We start from the raw sequence: 23,870 nt of genomic DNA on the forward strand, positions 1-23,870 counted from the left end.
TATGACCTCTGCCATTTTAAGCTTTGTGACTCTTTTTACGCATTCACTGCGGGGTGGGGGGGAAAGTTTACCATCCCCCAAATTAATGGTACCTTATCAGCAATTACTCAGACTTCCTTGAGAACAGATAATGCTTTCTCTAAAAGATAATCTCACACTTAACCAGCAAAATACCTACTAAATTCCCCTATCCTTCCAGCCTCGAAATCCTTTTTTAATTACAAGAACTCATGTGTGTGTACCAACACTACTCTGGAAGCACGGTAAAAAGTTTACCAATTTATTTTCAGTGTTTGAAAGCTCCTATTGTGTAGTCGCTAGAAGAGCTTTAAAACCAACAAACCATCTAAAGCTGATTACCTGGAAAAGTTACTTGCATTCACATTTACAAAACAACTGATAATACAGAGGCAAGAATTAGTAGTAAAGATGATGTTAGCTTACAAAAATAATCACAATGATGTTTTCAACAGCATGATTAGGTCAGACAAGTTATTTTGAGGATTCTTGTAACACATCTTTATTTTGCCTGCAAGTCTGCTGGCTCCTTGATCTCTTTTATAGCAACTATGAAATAAAAGCACCGATTAATTTGTTGTGGATTTTTTTAAATTTTAATTCCATTTAAATTCAGAGGGGGATTCAGAACAGTACGCTTCTGAAACTAATTCCTACCAGACAGCAAAAAAAGGTATGTAAGCATTCAGAATTTGAAAATTTGGCCACATTTAAGTTTCTCTGCTCAGAGGAATTACATATACAGACTTGGCATTATCCTTCTCATTCAAAAAGCTTTTTTCCTAGCACTTAAAGCAGAGGACAAATAATATGCAGAAGAAATGAAGCTACACCGGCCTTTTAAAAATTATAGAACAAAAAAAATTTTTCTCTTGATTTGGTTTGCTTCTACTTAAGAGAGTTTACATGGAAGTTTAATAATGATGATGACTTTACATAAACAAAGTAATTAAGGTTTGACCACCGGTGAGGGTGATGAGTCACTGGAACAGGCTGCCCAGAGAGGCTGTGGAGTCTCTATCCTTAGAGATATTCCAAATCCAACGGACAAGGCCTTGAATAACCTGTTCTAGTTGAAACTGCTCTGAGAAGGGGGTTGGACCACAGACCTCCAGGTCCCTTCCAGCCTCAACTACTCTATGAATCTATGATTTTTTGGTATTGCCCAAGCAAAGGTTAAAACAAGTTTTCATCACGAAGTTTCAACTTTGTTGTCTTAGTTTGAGAGGGGACTAAAACTTCATAGAATTCTTTAGTACTCCAAGTACTATTTTGTACAGTTGCAATGTCAACAATGGTACAAAGTCCTTATCCACACAAAGTATCCCACTAAGCCTGAATGTTGAAGATGCAGTTTTTCCTCAAACAGGCTAGCTTTTATTTCTTCCTAAAACTTTCTTCCTAAACCAATCAAAGCATTCTAAATACTGACATTTCTTTCTTACATAAGAAAATAACATAGTTGCTCGTCAGCTTGGTTGCCAGTGACAGATGTCAGTTAAAACTAATCAGAGATTGACCTGGAATGCATCCAGACATCATTAGCAAGTTAATATTCATATTACAGGCATGCAGAGATAAAACAAAGACCACTCCGAAAGCTGAGGCTGAAGTCAGAATTCTTGATCTAATTCCAAGGTTCATTTTCTGCCTCAAGGTACTACAGTGCATGAGAACCAGAAAGCCTATCCAACTGATTAATACAGATTTTGCAGTCTTTGTAAACTATGTATTCATTACTGTGTTGACAAACTGTAGTAAGTTCACTCTTTCCAGAGGAAGCAGCCAGCATCATTCTCACCAAGACCCATGTATGCTGCACATAATAGTTGAGATCATTAACTATACAAGTTTTAAATATAAGACACACATTTAATGGCAATTTGTTTTTATTTAAAAAAGTTGCAAAGCCAGCTAATGTGAACAGGAAGCTCTTTTTTCTTCTTTTAATAGGAATGCCTGCAACCACATGAAACCAAACAAAACCTGAACAGTTTACACAAAAAAAAAAAAAAAATCAGTAATTTTTTAATTTTATTAAGCTAACCTCAGTAAGAAGCATTATCTACTAATACAGTAGCACTGAAGTTCTTCTATTTGAACCGTCTGTGTGGTCAGTCAGCCAGCACTTACATTTCTATTCAATGCAAAGTCATGAGACATGGAATTAAAGCAAACTGAAAACCCAAAGCATTACAACTCCATGCCTTTATACCTTGATGTAAGGCATTCAATGTCCTCCAGAATTTCTGGGCTCTTCTCTGCCACAAGAAGTAGGCACAATACAGTCCTCATATCTTAACCATACAGATCTTTCAACCAAGAGCTAAACAACTGAACTAGGTATTATTTACAACCGTTGATGGAAACAGTTTCTTCTGCATCTTCCAGTAATTAGAAAAGTGAAAATAACTGTCAATACTGTCAAATCTAGAATGTTTTATTCTAGAGCATCTTTTCCTCCTTTACAGTAAGCTCAACTTAACTTTCCGTGGACCAATTGGCCTATCATTCAGTTCATTAATAGCAGCCATAGCTTCCTCATAGTTTGTCATAGCAACAATGGCATCACCCGAAGGTAATCCTTGTTCGTTATACTGTACAGAAACTGACTCTGGTATGACTCTGTAGCCATAGAAAAAATCCAGAATCTCATTAGGAGTAGCTTTAAAAGGTAAATTTTTCAATCTAATAGGAACAACACGTTCAGAACCACCACTGAAATTTGGATCCGGCATAAATCTTCCTTCAGGAAAACTTCCCATTTTATTATTCCCAAACTCCATTCTGCCAAAAGGTTCACTGTCACCACCAAAATCCATGAGGGGTGGCGGACCTCTAAAATCCTTAGGAGGGCACATGAAGTCCTCAGGGGGGTGCCTAAATTCAGAAGGATGCCTAAAGTTCCCAGGGGGACCAAATGAATGCATGGGTGGCCCTTGTGGTGGCCCAGATGGTGAACCAACTGGACGGGAAAGCTCACCTCTGTCATACGGATGTGAATGACTCTGCATTTCATTTGGTGCAGACAATGGTACAGTTACACCAAACTTCTGCATCTGCTCTTCAGATATAAGTCTTATTAACACCTCTGTTCCCAAGAATCTTCGACGATTTAAATTTTCTGCTTTCATGGCTTGTTCTTCAGATTTAAACTTCACTAATGCTTCGCCCAGCCCAACTCCTTTGTCATCATAGAGCAAGTAAATATCATCTTCATCAATATCAAATCTTGCAAAGAACTTTTGCACTTCAATTTTTGACACATCAAATGGAAAATTCCTTACATAAACACACATCTTAGGGCCGGAATGACCTTCCCGATAACTTTTTTCCGGTATGGCCTGTCCAGGATGATCTCTGTCCTGTGACCTTTTCCTCTCACAAGAATCAATTATTTTCAACATTGACTTTCTTGAAATTGGAAAAATGTAAACGGGACGATTGAGAAGAACCTTTCTATGACATTCCAAAGCAGCCTGATAATCTCTCTCACTCCTTAACATCACAAAGGCATCTCTAGTCCTCCTCTGATGCTTATCTGTTAGAAGCTTGATTTGTTTGCTGCATATATCCAGATCAGGGAAAAAAGCTCTCAGATCTCTCTTCTCCAGATTAGTAGATAGATTTCTTAAGTGTATGTAATATTCCTGGTTGGGAGGTGAACGAGAACGTGTTCTTTGTCTCCTTGGTGACCTTGAATGAGAATGCTTCCTTGGATGCATGTAGCCTGAACTTCTTGGAGAACGGTCTTCGCACAAAAAGCGATCCATTTCATTTGGCATGTCTACCCTCCCACCATATTCAATCCACCGTTCCTCTGTAGATGGGCTTATTTCTATAAACCTCTGACCCATGTATTGTCTGTGACGTTTAAGTCCTTCTAAGGCATCACCAGGCGTAGCAAATTTTACCAAGCAATCACCATTGTTTAAACCATTGCGATGCTTTATCAGAATCACTCCATCCACACGTATCCCAGAAAGGAAAGCACGTACTTCATCTTCTGTTGCAGAGTAAGGTATACCACGTAGAAATAAGTAAAGATCATCTGGGTTAAATGGATGAGAATCCTTTCTTGACTGATAGCTTGATTTAGGCATACCTATATCACCACGTCTTGTGCCATTGGTATGGAAACCAGCCTCTGGATGATTTGGTGGACCATAACCAGGTTTATTTATTCCTTTTGGAAAAGCTGTGACTAAATGTGGCATGTCTCCAACACCTGATGCACCAGAACCATTAGTACCTGTTCTTCTAGAGCCAGACATAGTTTCTCGTCCCCCACGGTCAAATCGTTTCCGGCTCATTTCTATGGTATTCTGCATTTCTGCCTTGCTGCTGAGAAAGAGCTCTATGCGCGAGTCCTTGATAAACCCTCCTGAACAGCTCATGGCACGCCGTGCATCTTCATCTGTGGCAAATATAATAAAAGCCTCCCCAATCTCTCCTCCAATAATATGTACACCTCCATCAGGAATATTCAATCCCAAGAAGAAACGACGAATATCTGCAGGACCCGCAACAACAGGAAGCCCCTGTAAACGGATGACTACAGCCATGCTGAGCTCAACCCACAGCAAAAATCACCTGCAGACAAAAAGGTACACATGATAGCACGTCTTTAGTACTCAGCTATTACAGTATCTTAACACTTAAGAAGCTAGAGCCTTTTTAATCAATGTCCTTGTCTCAATCAAGAGAGAAGGTATCAAAAAACCCACAAGTTCACAAGAACAAGATTAAAACAAGATTCACTGAAAGTTGATTAGTCAGAACAGTTAGCTACTCCACCAGCACATGTGCACAAGTCTATCAATATTCCCTATCCTAAGGGCAACAAAATCCACCTAAGTCACTCCTCACCATCCACAATACCTAAAGAACACCTAAAGTCTTTCACGGCATAGTTACTCTATGCCAGAGATCTCTGCCCAGTTCTAAGGAACAAAAAAAAAAAAAATCCCGTTTACTTTTGAACAGGACACTTGTCATCGTAACACAGGAAATACTAGATGATAAAAGGAGAAAGGAAAAAGGATAACTACGTCACTGGAAAATGAAGTAATTCACCAACAGTGATGACTTTAGTGCTTTGACAAGTTGCTCTACCCAGTGATCAGTTCTGTTCAATAACATATGCTTTCTCAGCGTTCAAAAATGTTGTCTCTTTCATGTAGTCAGAGTATGACTGCAGCAGCCACACGCACTCAGGAGAGCATATCCTAGTTCCCAGCCACAAGTCTGTGAGAAAAAAAGGTCGTGTATGATCTTGTGACAATACTTAGTGAGAAGTGTTAAGCTTTTGGCAGCTTACCTGTTTCTGCTTTGAAGACCTGATAAATTCTGTAAAATCAACTTAACTGTGGAAAGAAAACGAAACATAATTAATGGCTGACATCTGTACTTCGCTTTACATACTGTGCTACACTGCTGCAGCTCATCCATAGCAGTGGCTAATATTAAAGCCAAGCATGTAATGAACCCACAATTTGGGATACTATGAAGAAGTCCTTCCATGTTCCAAGATGCTATGCACTGCATCTTTGTGTTTCCATTTTAGAAGCAAAAGAAATTCAAAATTTAAGTTGACTTCTGCAAGTGATCAAAACACGATGAGATTACTTGGTCATCAGTTGTGCCACACTGAACTGTTGAAATGAAACAGACTGACAGTAAATCGAGGGGAAAAACTCTCAATTCAATTGAGTCCTTGAAAGATGCGCAAGTCCATCCCAAGATTACAGCACGTGTCCATTCTTCTGAAATCCACCTGCTTTCAAAGTTCACAAGAGTATGCTACTCACCAGTCCAGCACTGCACTTAGTGTACACAGTGAAGACAATCAAATGAAAGAGTAAAAATATCCAACAAGGAGAAACTTCAGGGCCTACTTCAATTTACAAAGCAAACTTCAGTATTTTCCCTATATGTTTACTGCCTTTCAAACGTAAGAACAAGAATCACTTTAACACACTGACTTGAACACACCCTGATTTTCAACATTCTCTAACATCACACAATACATTACACAGTACTCTCAGAACAAACACAAGCTTCTGTAGCAAATGACTACATCCCTTAAAAAACAAGAGCCCAATGCTCCAATGACAAGTGTTTGAGAATATCCTTTGTACAAATCCCTTGCTCAGTAACAAACGTAAAGCCCTAGGATCGTGATGCCAAGTTTTCTGTCTATCACAGTAACTATCACTCCACCTGAGCTTAGCCAAACAAGAGCAAAGCCCAAATTTTGCAACTAACAGATCCTACGTCACTTCCATACCAGCACTTTGTAAACACAACAAACCAAAAACAACTGCCTGTTTAATAACTGCACTGAAGATCATCTGCTCTCTTTATTTTTGTGGTGGGTTGACCCCGGCCAGCAGCCAAGCACCCACACAGCTGATTGTTCACTCCTCATTCCCACCAGCAGGATGGGGAAGAAAATAGGAAGAACAAAGTCAAGAAAACTTGTGGTTCAAGATAAAGACAGTTCAATCGGTGAAGAAAAGAGAAAAAAGTGAAACAAAGGAAATCACTCACCACCTCCCACAGGCTGACTGATGCCCAGCCTGCCTCCGAACAACAACCACCTTGGAAGCCAATAAAAAAAATCCTCCCTAAAAAAACAAAACGATCAAACAAAAACCTTCTTCCTCTGCCTCAGATTTTGTTGCTGAGCATGACGTTACATGGCATGGAATATCCCTTTGGTCAGTTGGGGGTCAGCTGTCCCGGCTGTGTCCCCTCCCAGCTTCTTGCCTACTCCCAGTATACTTGCCAGGGTGGCAGAGTGGGGGGAAAAGAGAAAGGCTTGACACCGCGCAAGTGCTGTTCAGCCATAGCCAAAACACTGATGTGCTGTCAACACTCTTTTAGCCACAAATCCAAAACACAGACCCGTATGGGCTGCTATGAAGAACGTTAACTCCATCCCAGCCAGACCCAGTACACTTTTTAACGTATCTTCTCAACAGATGTGACGGCAATGCCAAAAAGCAAGGAGAATTCAAGGGCTGAATTTTCTTATAGGACCTTCGTGTCTTGAAAAATCAAGTCCGCTGCCCTGCTACTTCATGATGTATTTAATCTGTAGTATTTCTGAATTTCACAACTCTGCATTCTTATCCCAATTTTTAAACAGCATTCAGAACAGATCTCCTCAGTATTTCTTCGGTGATAAACGGCAAGTTCTCCACGATGTACCATGGATACAACATACAACTTTCAGTGGTGAAAACTAGACACAGTGATTCCAGATCATAATGTGATATTTAAGAAGTCCACAAACAGAAATGCAAGTTCAAATCGTAAGCTTTTACTGACAATCGAGCATTGGCAGAAAGTGTAGACAAGCCATCCCACAATTTAAAGTGAATGACCAAAAAGAGTGACTTTGGGATGAAAGTGCCACACAAAACTAAGACCAATTCATTAACTGAGCAAGGACTTTAGAGAACAAGGATTTAGATAATAAATAGTTTGACAACTTCATGCCACCAGTTTAAAAGCACAGAAGCATGCACACCGTTTTAAGAAATTTTATATTTGAACTGATTTAACTAGAAAACAGTACTATATCTATACTTCCACAGCCTCAGCAAATTCCAAATACCATTAAAACGTCACTAAAAAAAACCCCCAACTTGCAAACATTACAGGAAACTAAGCCTGCACTAAACTAGTATTTTTACCACAATGCTGAGAGGTTACAGCCTGCATGTAGTGAGCACACATGCTAGAAAGCACACCCGCAGAAATACCCCAGCTATAAAACTAGACCAATATGAGGATAACTGGTGGATCAGAGAACGATTTCTTATTCTAATCTCCTTCAAAATAAGCTTTATCAGTCGAAGTAAGCTGTTGCTAATAACAGTTTTCACATCGCCGAAGGAAGATGCGGGTGAGCTCTGCAGCTGGGCCCGCTGCACGGCGGGCTTCAGCACGGGGCCGCTTCCGAGCGCTGCGAACTGGAGAAAGGCCGTGAGGCGCCGCGCCCCCAGCAGCGCCGGCCCTTCCACCGCTCCGACCACACACGGCGCAGCACAAGCCCGGAAGGGGCGAGCGGGCCGAAGCCCAGGGCCGCCGGCGGCGAGATGGGGAACAGGGAGTGAAGGGAACGCGGTGAGGGGGAGGCCGCCCCGCGCCAAACGCGCTCCGGCTCGCCAGAGGCTGCTTGTGATCCGATCCCGCGGAGAAGCCCGGCCTCCCCACGGCACCAGGACAGGGCTGAAGGGAGGCACCGGGGAAGGAAGGGTGACGAGCAGCCAGGCGGCATGGGGAGGCCGCGGCCCGGGGAACCGCCGCGCAGCGGTTCCGCGAGGGTTGGGCTGCCGATAAGCGGCTCACGGCGCGAACCCCGCGCCCTTGGCTACACGCAGCGCCCCGGGAAGCCGGGCGCTCTCCCTCACGCCATCCACCCACCGGAGACGCCACTAGGACAGGCTCGGCGCCGAGCCGCGCTCGCCGCAGTTCCCGGCACAGCACCACCAAGATGGCGTCCTCCGCCGCTCCCCCCACAACACCCTGAGGAGGGGCTGAACTGCGCCTGCGCGACCCCCTCCCCTTCGCCCCTACGGTTGAACCTGCACGAGTCCTTCCGGCCCTCGCGCGCCCCGCGGCCAGGCGCCGAGCGCGGCCCTGCGCGCGCGTGCTCCGAGCGCGCGGCGCCCCAGAACGCCGACGGGAGCGGGGGGAGGGAACGCTGCTTCCGTAACCCTCGCTTCTGCACCTGCGCATGCGTAGTCTCACACCCAGTGCATCTCAGTACGCATGCGCGCCCCTTTGGCGCGTAGACGAGCTCGGTGCTGGGGGGGGTGAGGGAGAGCCGCTCTGCCGCTAGTGCGCATGCGCTTTGAGCCCTGTGGTGGCCCCCTATGGCATCCCTGTAAAACCAAGGTTTATATAGGGGACAGCGTCACGTAGATCACCGTTGCTTTGGCGTGTTAAGCGTTGTCTTCAGTCTCTCATTTCCATTAGTCCCAGCGCTTGCCCAGCCAAGGAAGAGGGGCAGGGAGGAAGGCAGGTCCAGTGGGGCCCAGTGCTGACTGGCCTGAGCCTATGGGTGCCTCAGGCACCGAGGAGGGGGTTTGCACCCACTGCTTCTCTTCCGATGGCTACTGACACGGTTTCTCACCTAACTCGGGGCTGGCTCAAGTCTGGGTTTTGGGAGGAAAGGCAGGCAGGGAGGGAGGGGGAAGAGGAGGAGGAAAGGTGTAAGGCTGTGTACAGGGAAGGGGAGAGGCAGACTACTTTGTGCAGGTGAGGTAGTTATTTTATCCTACTGTTTATCCCACCTGCCTTTCCCTGTCTTTTACATAGTCTCCCCTGTATTTCTAGGCCTAGTCTGTACTTCTCCATTTTGATAGACAAAAATCTGTATTATTTACGGCAGATTCACCTAGTAGCTCAGCCTTTAAAAACTTGTTGAACCCAGCAGAAGAAATCCGATGAATAATAAAGCATTTGGTGCGATAAGCATATAGACTTGCAAGCAATGCTAATACAAATAGTCGTAATAGTTAAGCAATTAGCACCCAGGAAAGGGGCAGTGAGGAATAATTAAAAGCCAGGACATGAAATGCCCTGCAAAGTTTTGCTAACCTTTGAGGGGATGTGAGCAAGACCATCCCGGCAGGCGAAAAAGCCAAATGGGGTAACTCTGGCTGTGCATCCATCCATTCCTCCAGGCATTTTGTGTGTTTGCCCCGTTACCGGTTTCCTCTCAGGGGGAAATGACACACACTTACCACGTGTGTGTTATACACTGCGGAACAGTTTTAGAGATGAGGTACCAGGAAGTGCAAACTAGACCTCTGCCTTCTCGTGACTGTTTTTCCCGCTGACTTCATCCAGCTCCATGTTCTAGAACAAGCCACACAGCACCCCCCTAACCTCACTTCTGTTTCCACCTGCTCCACTCCTGCCGCTCCCCCGCCCGCCTCCCGCTCCGCGAGCGTTTTGCCTCCTGCGGAGGGCCCCTCGCGCTTGCCGTACGAGAGGCGACTGACCAATGAGGGCGTGCCGTAGGAGGCCGCGGGTAGCCATGGCGACGCGGGGGCGCTGGGCCGCCGCCGCGCTGCTCCTGGCGGTGGCGGCGATGCCGCCGCCCGCCCGCGGCTTCTCCCTCCCGCTGCAGCGGCCTGCCGACTGCGGCCACGCCCGCTACTTTGACATCTCCCGCCTGGCCTGCGGGCCCTGCGGGGCCCACCAGCGACAGAGCGCCGGCGGTGAGCGACCCGGCCCTGCCGCGCGGGGGGAGGCGGGGCTGCCCGGGCCCGGGGCCCGTGCGGGGCCGGCGGAGCTCAGGTAGCTCCGCGCTGAAATCCGGCCCCAGCATCGGGAGATGCAAAATCTGGGCTCAGCGTTTGGCGGTAAAGCAGCTGTCCTCCGGGGCAAGTCTGAAAAGGCAGCGGAAAGGGCCAGGATCCCGCAAAGACATTAAGTGGCCACAGCACAACTTTGATACATGTGCTCAGAGATATATCCCAGGGAAGCGTCTCGAGACCTTTTTTTATAATCGTTCTTTTCTCGAGCATTTGCATGGTTATAGGTATTCACATTTTCATCAGTAAAATTCCATAGGGCCTTGAATTTCTCTTCTCAAACACTTCCATAACTCGAAACCCCTTGTCAAAACTTGAATGTCGGAGATGTTAAGTATCTGAGATCTGCAGGCTGTGCACGTACTAATCCAAGTCCCACACGGGAACTTGGAGCGTACACAACACACTTTGACAGTACTAAATTAAAAATAGAGATGGTAGTTCACTTTCTTTAGGTGACTTTCTTTCACTTTCTTTCACTTCTTCTTAAGATGCTATGGTAGTGTCCATCTCTTATAAATACACAGTCCAAGAGACGTGGTTCAGTGTTGTGTGTACAGAAACAGATTTGAGACTAAGACCCAGCAGCATCTCTCTTCAGAACTGGTACCTCAGCCAGATGCAGTGATGGTATGATGGCTGTGTTCACAACTGCTGCGTAAAATCTGGTCACCTCTTTCTCCACCATCATGGTATCTTAAAAGAGTAACCCCATACTTTACTTGCAGAAAAAATGCACTGTAATAGTTTTCAGACCCCTTGATAATGTGGATGTCTAGATCAATAACTCCCTTTTAGGCTTGAATCTTCTTCCTCTAACTCAAGGGCTTCAAGGAGGGATAAATTCTGGGGGAGGTCAAGGATTTAATTTTTTTCACAGTATCTGACTGGAGCAGTGTAGGTAGCTGCCACTCAGTCTGCTCTTTGCATCTTGTCTGAATTCCACTTGGGATTGCACAAGTCTGCCCATGCACTCCATGGGTAGCTCATCACTGTGGGTTCTGCTTTCAAGCAGCATGTCTAAAAATTTAAGTATCATCACAGTGAATGTCAGAACTTAAGTCTCTTCATTGATCTAATCCTGTTGGGCTTTTTCTTCTTTATAGTTGAGTATGAATGGTTGATCATTTTGACTAATGTTGTTTCTGTAAAACTGGTCTCATGAGGATGTACTTTAAGGTTATAAAACTTTTCACAGAATTTTACATGATTTTTCGATGATAGTGAGACTGGAAAAGTTTCTGAAAAAAAGGTTGTTGAGCACTAGCAAATGTGCACTATGATGTGCCATGAAAGTAGTGCTTACTTTAATTTCATGCTAAATGTTAAGTATGTTCTGTTATTCACTGAAAACCATTCAGTATAAAGCTTGATCCCTGTGCACAATTTTAAAAGCTTTGAGTTTTAAATAGCTTTACAAACAACAGTTATATTTTGAAAAACCTTTGCATATAAACAAGTTTTGGTTTTAGGACTTAATTCCTATTCAAAGGATGCAAACTGTATACAAACATATAATGCTGGTGGTGTAGAGAGGATGGGCTAAGAATGGCAGTTTTGCAAGATTTAGAGAGAAAGATTATATCTGTTATTAGACCAACTGATACAGTTTAAAAAACCCCGCAAAAACACAAGCTCTGGGTTCCTGTTCTCCCCTGGTATATCAGTCAGCCTAGTAACATTTTCCTAGAACATCTTTGTACAAACTGTAACATGACCATTTTTCAAAAACCAAGGTGATTTTCATGCACATCTCGGATGTTTTGTCTAATAATCTATATTGATCTCTTGAGAACAATAGCAGTTGTTCTTAGTGTTCTGTGAAAAAAAAACCAGTTTTCTATAGACTAGAAGTGCATTTGGTTTTGGTTTTTTTTCAGGTAGTTCATGTGTATGTCAACCAGGATACAGGATGGTTTCTAGTAATGGTGGGTCCTCTGTTATTTGTGAAAAATGCCCAGAAAATATGGTAAGTATTGAACTTTTCATACTTTGCCATAATTATAATGCTTTTTTGAATTTTAAATTTACTCCTGAATGCAAGTTATTTTTCATTAATTTAAAATTGTTTTGCATAATAGTCTTTGCTTGGGAATTTTTAAGACCATGCTTATAAGTAGTAATTTTTTTCTCTTTAGAAGTGTTTTTTACTGTTATTTTGCAGGCATTTTTTCATTATAAATTTGACCCCACAGACAAAGTAAGAGTATTTTGAATGTTTAATTTCCTTCCACTGCTTTGCTTTTCTGCTTCATGTTGTGTTATCCTTGCCCGGAGACCACTGTTTTGTAGAATGCCAAAGATGCTTTTCAGCTCAGAGGTATCTTATTTGATTATTTATATAAATCCTATTATTGTACTATTTAGGCTGTATCTTTGTAGTCCCTGATATTTTATCTTTTTACTTCAAACTGAGCTGCTGCTATTATGTTACTTTAATTATATATAACTTTGTAGTTTGGTCAGTTCTTTCTACCTTTCTTGATAAATTAAGCTATAATTTTGAGTCATATTCACAGCATTGAGCCAGAGGCACCAGGCTTAACCAGCTTTTTCCCCGCTATAGTAAACAGAGAAATAATTTTTCTCCAGAAAAAACAACTTTTCAGTGTGCGAGTCTTCCTGAATACTTCTTTCTCTCCAATAATTGTAGAAGAACTCTCAAGAGACCAATTTAGTTGTGTAAGTTAGGTGTTTAATGGCTAATGGGTAATGCAAGTAATTTCCCTCTTCTTTCCATCTTCTTACTGTGTTAGACAAAGACATTGACAAATATCCATTGGTGTTTTGATCATTCTGCTGTTTCTTTCTCTTTCCTGTAATGGTGGCATTCATCTTTGATCCTATGGCAAGGTTTATGGAAAGATAAAATGATGATAGTGGAGAAGGGAACAGCATCTGTATCACCTGAGGATGAGCAGTTATCTTCAGTTTCCTCATTGGTTTTGATTAGTAGTGCAGCTACTTCGTGGTATAACATAAGTGTGGATGTGAACTGTTTGGGTACGTGCAAAATTCCATGCAGTTATATAAGCTGCTTGACTTAAGACTCCTCTATTTCCATTGCTTCTGTATATTTATTTATATGCACGTGTGTCTATTTATGCAGTTATGTTTATCCATTATTTTTTTTCCATGTAGAACCTCTATATCTTTTTTAAACCTTCCACTTTTAATCAACTCTTACCTTCACTAAAGCGTGTTAGCTAATGGGTTCAGAAAAACTTAAGAACACTTTTTTTAGTCTATGTGTGCATAGGAGTTACTTTTGCCAGATTGTTTAGCCTTTTTTTATCTTTAAAAGCTTCATGAATGTTATTGATGTTGTTGTATTTGACCACATTTTCTAGTAAATAACATCTGGATCAGGCATTCTTCACAGATATTTGGTGATGTCTATATTTTTGAAAATTATAATAGTTTTACATTTTATTTTAGAGCGGAGTTACTCAAGATGGGTGGAATTGTATTACTTGCCCTAAAGGCCTAACTTCAGAAGGAAAATGTAAATGCCTCAATAATGAAATATTAGGTAAGCAATATATGCAAATTATGAGATATTAGTGCTTATTTTGGATATTTGAGTTTATTAAGACATGCTCTTCTGTTAAATAAGACAGGAAATTTAACATATGTTTACATGTCTAATGTAAAACTTCAACATTCCTCTTGATCTTAAACCTCATTCCTGAAAGACAGCAGATAAATCTGTACCATTGTTCATTGCAATAAAAAGTCTTATGCTAACATTCAACGAATGAATACTGGTGTATCACTTCCTTTAAGCTGGCTGGCACTGGGTGGAGTCATTAAAATTTGCATAAAAACAATGTCAATATAGACTTAGAAAAAGCATTGAAAAGTTTTGAAGGATATAATGTGTAGGTGCTTCACAGTACAGGAATTATACATATATGAGTAGGTGGAACAGAACTCCTGAGCCAGCCTGAGCAAGCCAAGCAAACTACTACGCGTTAATATCAGCAGATTTCATGCCTCCCTGAGACGCATGCCTGTGTCCTTGGTCTCCTGTGACATGCTTCCCTGTATCTGTGCCTCTTACTTGATGCTCTCTAATAGTTGCAGATGAATTTCAGTAGACACCAAAAATTAATTTTAATATTAACTTTAGTGTCTGTGTTAACTATATTTTTGCTTATCGTGCCTAGTAAAAAACTAGGAGCAAAGTATAAATTTCATCAAGGACGTAAAACAAAAAAGCTCTTGGGAGCTCTAGTTTTCCTTATTTTCAAAGACACAGGATGGGAAAGACTTTCCATGTGCCTGTAATTCTTTGAATAAGTATTACTAATGTCCACTTTGGTTACATTTCTTACAGAGTATACTGGAGAATCACTGTTTTCCAGATCACTAATTTAAAAGGAATCTGTGAAAGAGTGAATACCAAATAATCTCACTTAAACTTTATGAGAGTTACAAAATACATTCCGAGCCTTTATGGTAAAATATTGAGAGCAAAGCTGATTCTGTAACTTAATGTGCAGAAAGAACATTAGTATCATAGTTCTTTTGATTCTCTTTGTATCTCTCTTTTTTTTAATAATTAGACTTGAAATCTCTTGCCAAATGACTTCATTGCTGGAAGACACAGTTTTGAAACTTTGAATTTGTGACATTTGCATGAATCATTTCAGATTAAAATTAAAGATTTTTTTTTGCATTAATTTGTAAACTTGATGTTTTGAGTTCTAGCTTTGCAGTGAAGCCTTGGTTTGAAATTTGGTTCGGAATAAATAACAAAGGAACAGCAAAACTGGACATGAAATATTGCATTTCTCATTAAAATTAGACTGCATGTGCATAGCTATAAACAATGCATATGTACATATATAAATGTGCATTTATACTGGATGTTATTTGCAAGTTGTGCTCTTGATTTTTTTTTTAAATACAATATTTGCATTTATTTTAGATCTGCATATACACTTTCTTTTTTTACACTTTTCTTAACCTGCGGGACATACTGTGCATCATGCAATTTAATCACAGTTGCTTTTCTTTTCCACTTAGTGGAAAGAAGTATCCATGGCATTTTATTTAATGAAGCATTGTGCATACATTGTAATGGAAGTGAGCAATCGTTCTCTGCTTCAGATGCATCAGGCAATAGGTGAGTATTCTTTTCCTTTTGTGATGATAAATTTGAATGTATCATGTTGTGTTTAAATGGAATATTCTTGAGGAACAGTCTGTATCTTTGGGATGACCGTTTTCAAAGCAGTGAATTGGAAATCCTCAACCCCGTATCAAACTCAGTATGTTTTGTGTTCACTGAAGTCCTTATATGGCCAGCGGCTTGCTTTGTTTGTTTTGCTTTAGTGCGACTACAAGCTGGCTTTGGATTGGAAGCAGAAACAGAATTCTTATTTTGATAACAAACTATTTCATTTATTTTCTACTTCACTGACAGTAGAAACAAATCAGTAATGTCTTTTGGGTTTCAGTTCAAACTAGTGAAGATGCTGACAGTGTTATCAGGCATACTATGTAATCAGCTTTCACTAAGTACTAAATCTCATACTTAACTACATTTTAAGTGCATTCTTCATGTTTGTGATCCACAGGTGTGTAAGATGTGAACAAACATTCATCAATGTAAGCAAGTCTTGTGACTGCAGCAGCCCAAACATTTTAGTAAGTAGAAGAATGCTTATGGTATTGAAGCTCAGAAAAAGAAAAGTTATGTTGACAAATGTATAGATGTCCTTTTTTTTTATTTCTGCTTTGGTTTTTTTTTTCAGACTGGAGGATTGTGTTTCAGTGCTAGTGACAGCTTACTCTCAAAGGGAGTTGCAACTGTTCGTTTTGGACAGCTAGTAAGTGTGTTTATTCAAGAACATTTTCAAGCTATCTCATTATTTACTTTCAGTAAGTCTTTTAAATTCCATTCCTGAAAAACAAAGGTGGTGGTTTGTTGTCTGATCATGGTGATTGCAAGGTAATTTGCATCAAGATAGAGTGTAGACATGTAGACCAGGCAAGCATTGTTCTAATGGAATATGTTTAAGAAAATTCATGCCCTCTTGGAAACCTAAAAAAGGAAGTAATTTACATGAATTTAGTATCAAAACAAGTAGTATGTGGTCTATTGTGTTAATTGTATGTGTTTAAAACACACGTGTATCGTATATCACAAAAACATCCTGAAGAGTCCATGAGAGCCTCTGGGCTTTTTTAATTTCTTTTTCTTTTCAGTTTGTAAAATTGGTATTCGTATAAAATATTTGAAAGAAGATATAAAGATTGAAAGGACATTTTTAGTTGTCAGACAGTTAGACCTGATAGAAGAAAATGGACACCTATACAATTTGAGATTGTGTATAAAATTGTTGAACTCCTTGAATTGGCTAATGATTGAGAATATGTTCTATTGAGAAGAATGAAGGTGTTTTCATTGTTTCAGCAAATGAACTTGTATTAGTTGTGGAATCTGCTCAAAGTTAGGACCATTTTCAAGGTAGCTCTGAATTCAGGAAATGCTATGTGGCCCATAAATGTAGTGTGTTCTTAAATGAATTAAAGTTGAAGGCTACTGCTTGAAAGAAAGCAAAAAGCAGTCTTCAGGTTTCCTGACAGCAAATAAATATTGGTCTTGCTTTCTGAAAATGCAGTCTTCTAAATAATATTTTAATGAAAACACGTCTTTTCAGTTGCTTACAGTATGTACAAAAGCTATGTTTGTTTCAAATATGAGTAGTTATAAAAATCAGGTTGTGAAATAATTAATTTGGCAAATTTGGTCCTGAGCCAAATTTACCACCCAGTCAACACCTTACCCTTGAAATCATTAGTACTTCCCTTGTGCAGTAAAGAAAACTCCTTTGTCACAGAACCCATATTCAAAAGTTAAATAATTCTGCTCTTGTTCTGTATATTTTGTCTCATTTAGTGAAGTGAAACAAATTATTGCATTGTGGTTGTGTTTTGAACTGAGCTGGTTTGATTTAGACATTTACAAAGGACAGAAAGCTCTTAGCAAAAAATAAGCAGCATCTTTTAGCAGACTGTTACGTTATGGATAAATTGTTCTGAACAAAGACAGTGAAGCAGTTCCTTATTTACAGGGTATAACACTGACATCAGCATGGTTTCTGAAAAACCTGCAATCCTCAGCCTCTGCCTGTTGGGTGAGTTTCATTAATGTTTGCAGTTTGCTTTCTTGTGCAGAAGTGATACTCTTTATAAAAGCATGGCACTTTAGGTTTTGGGAGTTAGCTTGCTTATTTTTAAAGAATCTTATTTTGAGGTAACAGTAGCTAAGAAAGAAATTTATATACAGAATGTTTAGGAAGGATATGTTAATGCAAGTCTCTAGGGTTGGAATCTTCACAAGGTGAATGGTGGTAAACACACTTGCAATAGTCAGTAAGTATGTGAACTGTTATTGAGTATATCCAGTAAGGGATCACTCAGAAAATTAACTTCTTACATATTCAGTATTGATTGGCAGCTGGGCTTTACCTCTTATTTGGCTTCCAGTTAATCATTCTGTTTTGTGATGGAGAAGGATAACCACAGAACCATCATTTTTAGCTTTGATTTGATTTATGTATGCAAGTGTTATTTACCATTATATTGGTCTGGGTAGCAGTAACCATGGGTGGAAGAGTGGCTGCGGCAGCAGAATCATGCACACTTGTGAAGGGGATACGCCTCTGTCTCCTTTTAACTAACTCTGTTATCACACATCCTCATTTCCCTTCCATATTCCTCTCCTCAAAATCAGATTTTAACTTCTCAGGCCCTACCTTTTCTCCCAATCTGTCACAACCCAAGGAGTCACCTGGCCTACAGGTGTATAAAGATCACAACAGTGGGTTTGCAGAATTCCGTAATACACAAGCACATGGAGTCTTTATTTTCTACATTTCTTTATTACAGATTACTACAAATTACTAGTAGTAAAGTGAGTATACTTATGATTAATAAAGCAAGTATATATGTACTACAATGGTAGCAGCAATCCATGGTAGCAGCAAGCATATATTTGAACATTACAAGTTACTACAAGATTATCACTAATAAAGCAGCAAATACAGTTATGATCAATTATCTACATGCATGCCTATGTATATATATTATTCAAAATAGTACCAGTACTGTGCTCACCAAACCTCTCCCAGGAGTGGGCCCTCGAAATCAATGACGGACAAAGTCTCACTTCAAAGATGATCCACGTCATGGCGTCTGGAGTCAGCCAGGCGTCCCCAGTGATGGTCCAATAACTTGCCTAGGAGAGCTCATAGAAAAGTTTGTGCAGGGGGAGTTCTGTGTGTGTGTGAGAGAGACAGACAGACAGGCAGGGACAGATTCACTCTCAATTTTGGGTAAAAAATCAGTCATTTTTATATCGCAGAGGCATAAGGGGTGTAGGACAGCACCACCTGCAACAGCCAATAGATGATGATGTTTTATATTCTCTCAGACCAGTTTTTATTTTTCCAGACTGTTTTTCTGCTCTTTGAGCTAGAATAGCCAATAGCAGTTGCCGATTCCTACTTTCTTAGAATGTTTTCCCTCTTTTCCAGACTGATTTTCACCTTTCTAGATGATAAGTTGCTGTTACAGCTCCTTGGTTTTGTGCTTATCCATGGTGCCTCAGGATGTCTCTGGCATTTAGGTACTCAGCTGCACTTCTCAAGGATGTTTCTGATTCCCAAGCCTAGTTCCCAGGCTAGCAGTTCCCAGGCTGGCAGGCATTCTCTCTGTCAGTATTTCAGCAGACTTCTGTTCAGTATTTTCCCAGATGACCTTTGTGGCTGCTCCCATCACCTTCTCATACACACAGCTCTGAGATGTATTCTCCTACTTACCATTCTTTTTTACAAACTGAGACTATCCTCATCACTTACACAAGTTTATCCTGTTTGTCTACCTCAGCCTGCTCAGCTCTTCAGAGGTGCTGCCTGAGTGTAATGTGCAACTGCCGATCTGACCCACGCAAAGGCAATAGATGTTGGCAAGTTAATACTAGTGCAGTGATCACTGCACACAGATGCCAGACATCACTTCTGCCTATCACATGGCAGTGGTTTGTTTACCAAATTGAATGATGGTATAAATACAACATAGTTTAGGAACAGCAGAACAGAAAAAGTACTAAAACTGAAAAGAAGATATTTACGATACATGCAACTATAGTTGTCAGTCTTAGGTCTTTGATGGAGTCATCTTTGTCATACAGCCTAAGTGATGTTAAACATTTTGATTCTTACTTCATTTTCTAAATGCAGATTTTGACATTTCTGTCACATCATACCATCTAGCTGATGCAACTAAAATAAACTGAAAAAGTGAGAGCAATGATTTCATGCTGCCATCTGCAGACCTATAAAAATATGGAACCTGAATAGCTGGAAGAAAATATTAGGTGTTGACAAAACGAAGTCACTTTCAAGTAAAAATGAGGGCTTAGGAGTGGCTTATTAAAGATAACATTAATTTTATCACTGCCTCACCAAAAGGAAGGGTAAATAAATACTTTTGTGTGTTCTTGTGTTTCTCCACTGCAGTTGTACTCCAATCTAACAGCATGCCAAGCTCTTGGGAATATGTGTGTGATGAATATGAACTCATTGAGTTCTTCAAGTACTGATGCCTGTGGTTTATTTCAGTATATTTATGTCAATACAGCAAGGCTAGGCATTGTTCATTCAATAGCCTTCTGGTAAGTTGCCTTTTCCATAACTTCAGTCTTTAATAGTGTTTTATGGTAATTATTATTCTAAATGTTCTTTGATGCAAAACGTTATGTTTCTTTAGAGAAAACATTGTAATTGTTTTCAGGAGGCATAATCTTCCATGGCTATATTACGGTGATCAACCAGGATTAGCATCCCAAGTGCTTGAGGCAAATCATTTCCCTACAGTCTTCAGTTTTAAAGGAACAGATAAGGTAGGTGTTGGGTAGGAGACACGGGAAAACAGACATTTCAAAGAGGACATAATCACATAAAGAGGTTTAGATTCATTGCAGATGTGGCTCCTCTAAAGATAATTTTTACACAGTTAGTGTAACAAAACTCAGTGTGAGATCTTACGGAAGAGGAAGGTGATATTTATGTAAAAAATCTCTAGGTAAGATGATTTTACTGACTTACACTCACTTGCTTACACATTTACGTTGCTCACGCTCTCATACCCACATTCTCATAAGGCCAGGATGTGCTTGCCTGAGTGGTCTGACCAGGATAAATTGTGTGTGACACAAGGAACAAGGGATGCCAGCTATTAAGTTCTCATTATATCCTCAAGGTTCTTCTGAATTGGCAGTGATGAACTAGTAATTAGACAAATCTTTTATACCCCTTAGGAGTTAATAGTTGTTTTGGCATTGTTCTTTGCTTCAGAGTCTTGTTTCCTTCAGTCTCCATAAATCTGAAGCAAAGTTGGTCTTTGTCTTTTTCCCTTGTTTGAATATATATACATCCTTTTGTGAGTTTTCCTGGTGAGCTAATTGGAAAAAGAGGGGTATACGTGATGTACTGTAACTTTGCTGCCATTCTCCTGGTTCCAAGGTACCTGATCTTTTGCTGACAAGTTGTCTGTGCCATGGTTTTATCAGAACCCATTTCTCAGCTTTATTGCTGGGAATAGTGTTCTTCATTATTGCTACCTGGTGTTTAACCCTTTCCTTCTGTTGCTTCTGGTGCTTACACACACTTTTCTATCCATACTTCATTTATACTAACCTTGATATCTCTGTTACAAATCTCTACGAGTTGAGTTGTATCCTGAGCGATGGATTCAGTTTATTACTCCAGCCTTTTCCTGTTCCTACAGTGAATTAGAAAAAAAAAAAAAAGAGGTGAGGAAAAACAATCATTTCAATGTTAACAAAGCCAAGTATCCATCCCTGGGAGGGATGGACTTGTTAAGTAGCTTGTTAACTGTCACAGTTCTAAGAAGGAATCAAACAGTAAATCAAACAGTAAAGCATTTTATTTTGCGGATTCATTGTAAAATTGGAATAACTGGAATAGTTTATTCGGGTTAAGCTAATCACAGAAAGTAAGTAGTGCTAGTGATAACCTGTTTGTTGGTTATACTGCCAAATTTATCTTAAGTTTTCTTATTGACTCAGAAATAAAATAATAGGTTGTTTCAGCCATATTCTAAAAGGTTGTGTTTTAAATTACACAATGTTGCAATGCAGCTTCTGTTTTAACAACTAAAATACTCATTATTCTTCCTAACGCTGAAGGTCCTGGAAGCCCTCAAGATCCCAGCCTGGTATACAGCAGAAATCTGCATAGATTTCTGAGCAATTTAGGGCATTTCTACCTGGATAGAAGTTCCTTTGGAACTTTTTCCACATCACCAATAAAGCTGTAGAATTGTAAAGTATGTTTTTTAAAAAAAGTAAATTAACAAAACCAAGATTAAAAACATAAAATCAAAAGGAAAAAATGAAGCATTATGCTGAAAGTTTTAGGGAAGCATCAAATGATGAGACAGCAGTCCCTAAAATGTGTATGTCCACTTTATGGCAGTTTCATTGTTTCTTTATCTTTTTTCATCATCAGGATGTAAAGCTGCAATTTATTGCAGCCTCATTTGATGCAGCAGGAAACTTTCTTAAGTGGCAAAATTTGGAAGGAGGCATCTTACAGGTATGTTTGATTTTAATTATCTTTTGTTGATATCATAACGTTCTGATTGCCTTTAGCCAGATTAAGACAAAAGCCAAGAGTTTGGTTACTACAGTACTGACAGTTCATAAGATAACCATAGAGCTAGATTAGGGAAAATAGCCCTTGATTCTTGCTCACGATGATCTCTACAAAAGCAAAAGTATAAATTCAGCAATATTGCCCTCATCCTTTGGACCAATATAAACGTGGAATGTTGGAAAGCTCTGAGAAACAACACTAGTCATTTAGAACCAACAATCTCTTTCTTCCATTCAGCATACAGTTACTATGTATGTAATTTATTATTAGCCCTCTTTTTCTTGGTGAGAAAAGTATATTCTTTAGTTCTCAGTCCACATACATATATAGAAAATTCTGGGAGTTATGTCCCTGTTGGATGTTGCCACCCGTTTTCACACATTATGGGGGTGCCAAACAAATCAGTGATTATGTCACTATCAAGAGAGGTAGAAAAACTAATCTACCGCCCCATTTTCATTCAGTTCTCTTGGGATTTTTTGTTTGTTTATTTCTTTTGGTTTTAACATAAAATATACCCTTTGGCCAGCATCTGCCTGGCTTTTTCATAACAGAAAGTTATAAAAACTTGCTGGGACTTTACATAGAATTGGGGAACACTGGCTAGAGGATTCACAGCACCCTTGGACACTCTCTCCTTAGATTTCAGTGGCACGTGCACATTCTACTTCAGCAGTACCATGTTGTACAGGCTGTGAAAAGGAAGAAGCAACTAGAAAGTGCAATAGTAATTAGCCTAGCAGTTAGCAGAAATTGGCAGCTGTGAAACATGTTACAGAGTAGAATTTGTTTAGCAGTCCAGTGGTGATCTAGGCACTCTCAGCAATTCCCTAGGCTGGCAACAATAGCAAGAACAATTGTGAATTGTCTATCCCCTTTTCTAGGCTCTTCATGTCACTCTTGGAGCACATCACTTCAAATGCTCCAGTATCTACAGAAGAGCAGCTGACATTCAGAATTTAGATAGTGACTGCTATTTCTTTTGTTATTGTCTCAGGATGAACTGTCTTGCATCTGCCTCTCAAATTTTAAGGAAAACTAGTGTCTGGGAAAACAGGTTACTAAACCAGTTACTGTGCACAGAAAATGAGATATTCTGACATAGATTTTAAAGTTTATTGGGACACATTAATTTCCTGAATGCAGAGCTTTTAGTAGCTATCAAAAATCAATGGGAAAGGAATAGCTTTTCCATTCAGAGCCTCTTTTAATGTAATAGATTGTGTGTGATGATAAGACATCGCAGTTCTAAAGCAACCTCAATGCATTCTGAAATTCCCAGAATTTCAGTTGCACACTAATAGAATTGTGTTTTATGTAAATTTAGACTTGATTTTCATTTTGGGAAAATGGCTATGCCCTCCGCTAACTGCCATGCTCATTTAGTTAGAATTTGGCCCATTTTTCTGGGTTCTGCTTAGAATGACTTGTTCTTTGCAGAAAATGTAAAAGTTACATTGAAAAAGGAAAAAAAAAATCTGTTACTTGCCATAACTTTGATCCTCTGAGAATGCTAGCTTAAGAGAAAGGGGGCAATATGAACGTGGAGTTCTTTTCTCATGGGATTCTTGGATTTAACAGAAGCCACTAATAAAGCTTGAGGCAGCACAGTGCGTTGAACATTCAGTCCCCAGAAAGATTATTCTTGTCTGGTTGGATGCTGCTGTCCTCAGATTTCAACTTCAGTGATGGAACTGAAAAGTACTATGCAAGTATGAATAAGCTAAAACAGTGTTTTAAGAACACCAATATTAGTACAATAAATAATCATGTTTACTCTTCAAAATCAATCCCTTTCTTCTTAAAAAATAGAACAAAATAT

General features: G+C 40.1%; 2 protein-coding genes across 8 annotated transcripts in view; one reads left to right on the forward strand and one right to left on the reverse strand.

Annotated features, from left to right (window-relative positions):
* Nucleotides 1-9,932, reverse strand: part of RBM12B (RNA binding motif protein 12B) — a 92,864-nt gene extending 82,932 nt beyond the window's left edge. For 3 of the 6 annotated variants that reach the window (XR_012774523.1, XR_012774522.1, XR_012774526.1), the window contains exon 1: nucleotides 9,634-9,932. Coding sequence is in view for 3 of the 6 variants with exons in the window: in XM_075494936.1 (XP_075351051.1) it covers nucleotides 2,484-4,583 (2,100 nt within the window). In the remaining 3 variants the exon portion in view is untranslated. Of the gene's footprint in view, nucleotides 1-29; nucleotides 4,612-5,338; nucleotides 5,385-8,454; nucleotides 8,744-9,633 lie in introns of those variants that run through there. The other 3 variants (XM_075494936.1, XM_075494935.1, XM_075494937.1) reach the window with 3 other exon arrangements.
* Nucleotides 9,266-23,870, forward strand: part of TMEM67 (transmembrane protein 67) — a 35,977-nt gene continuing 21,372 nt past the window's right edge. Inside the window, exons 1-10 of one of the 2 annotated variants that reach the window (XM_075494933.1) lie at nucleotides 9,266-9,291; nucleotides 12,236-12,324; nucleotides 13,794-13,887; nucleotides 15,387-15,486; nucleotides 15,941-16,010; nucleotides 16,118-16,192; nucleotides 17,441-17,503; nucleotides 19,889-20,043; nucleotides 20,163-20,271; nucleotides 21,902-21,988. In XM_075494933.1, coding sequence (XP_075351048.1) covers nucleotides 12,268-12,324; nucleotides 13,794-13,887; nucleotides 15,387-15,486; nucleotides 15,941-16,010; nucleotides 16,118-16,192; nucleotides 17,441-17,503; nucleotides 19,889-20,043; nucleotides 20,163-20,271; nucleotides 21,902-21,988 — 810 coding nt within the window. In that variant the 5' untranslated portion in view covers nucleotides 9,266-9,291; nucleotides 12,236-12,267. Of the gene's footprint in view, nucleotides 9,292-10,042; nucleotides 10,260-12,235; nucleotides 12,325-13,793; nucleotides 13,888-15,386; nucleotides 15,487-15,940; nucleotides 16,011-16,117; nucleotides 16,193-17,440; nucleotides 17,504-19,888; nucleotides 20,044-20,162; nucleotides 20,272-21,901; nucleotides 21,989-23,870 lie in introns of those variants that run through there. The other variant, XM_075494932.1, reaches the window with a different exon arrangement.

This window comes from Mycteria americana, chromosome 2 (assembly GCF_035582795.1).
Source record: "Mycteria americana isolate JAX WOST 10 ecotype Jacksonville Zoo and Gardens chromosome 2, USCA_MyAme_1.0, whole genome shotgun sequence".
Classification (NCBI taxonomy): domain Eukaryota; kingdom Metazoa; phylum Chordata; class Aves; order Ciconiiformes; family Ciconiidae; genus Mycteria; species Mycteria americana.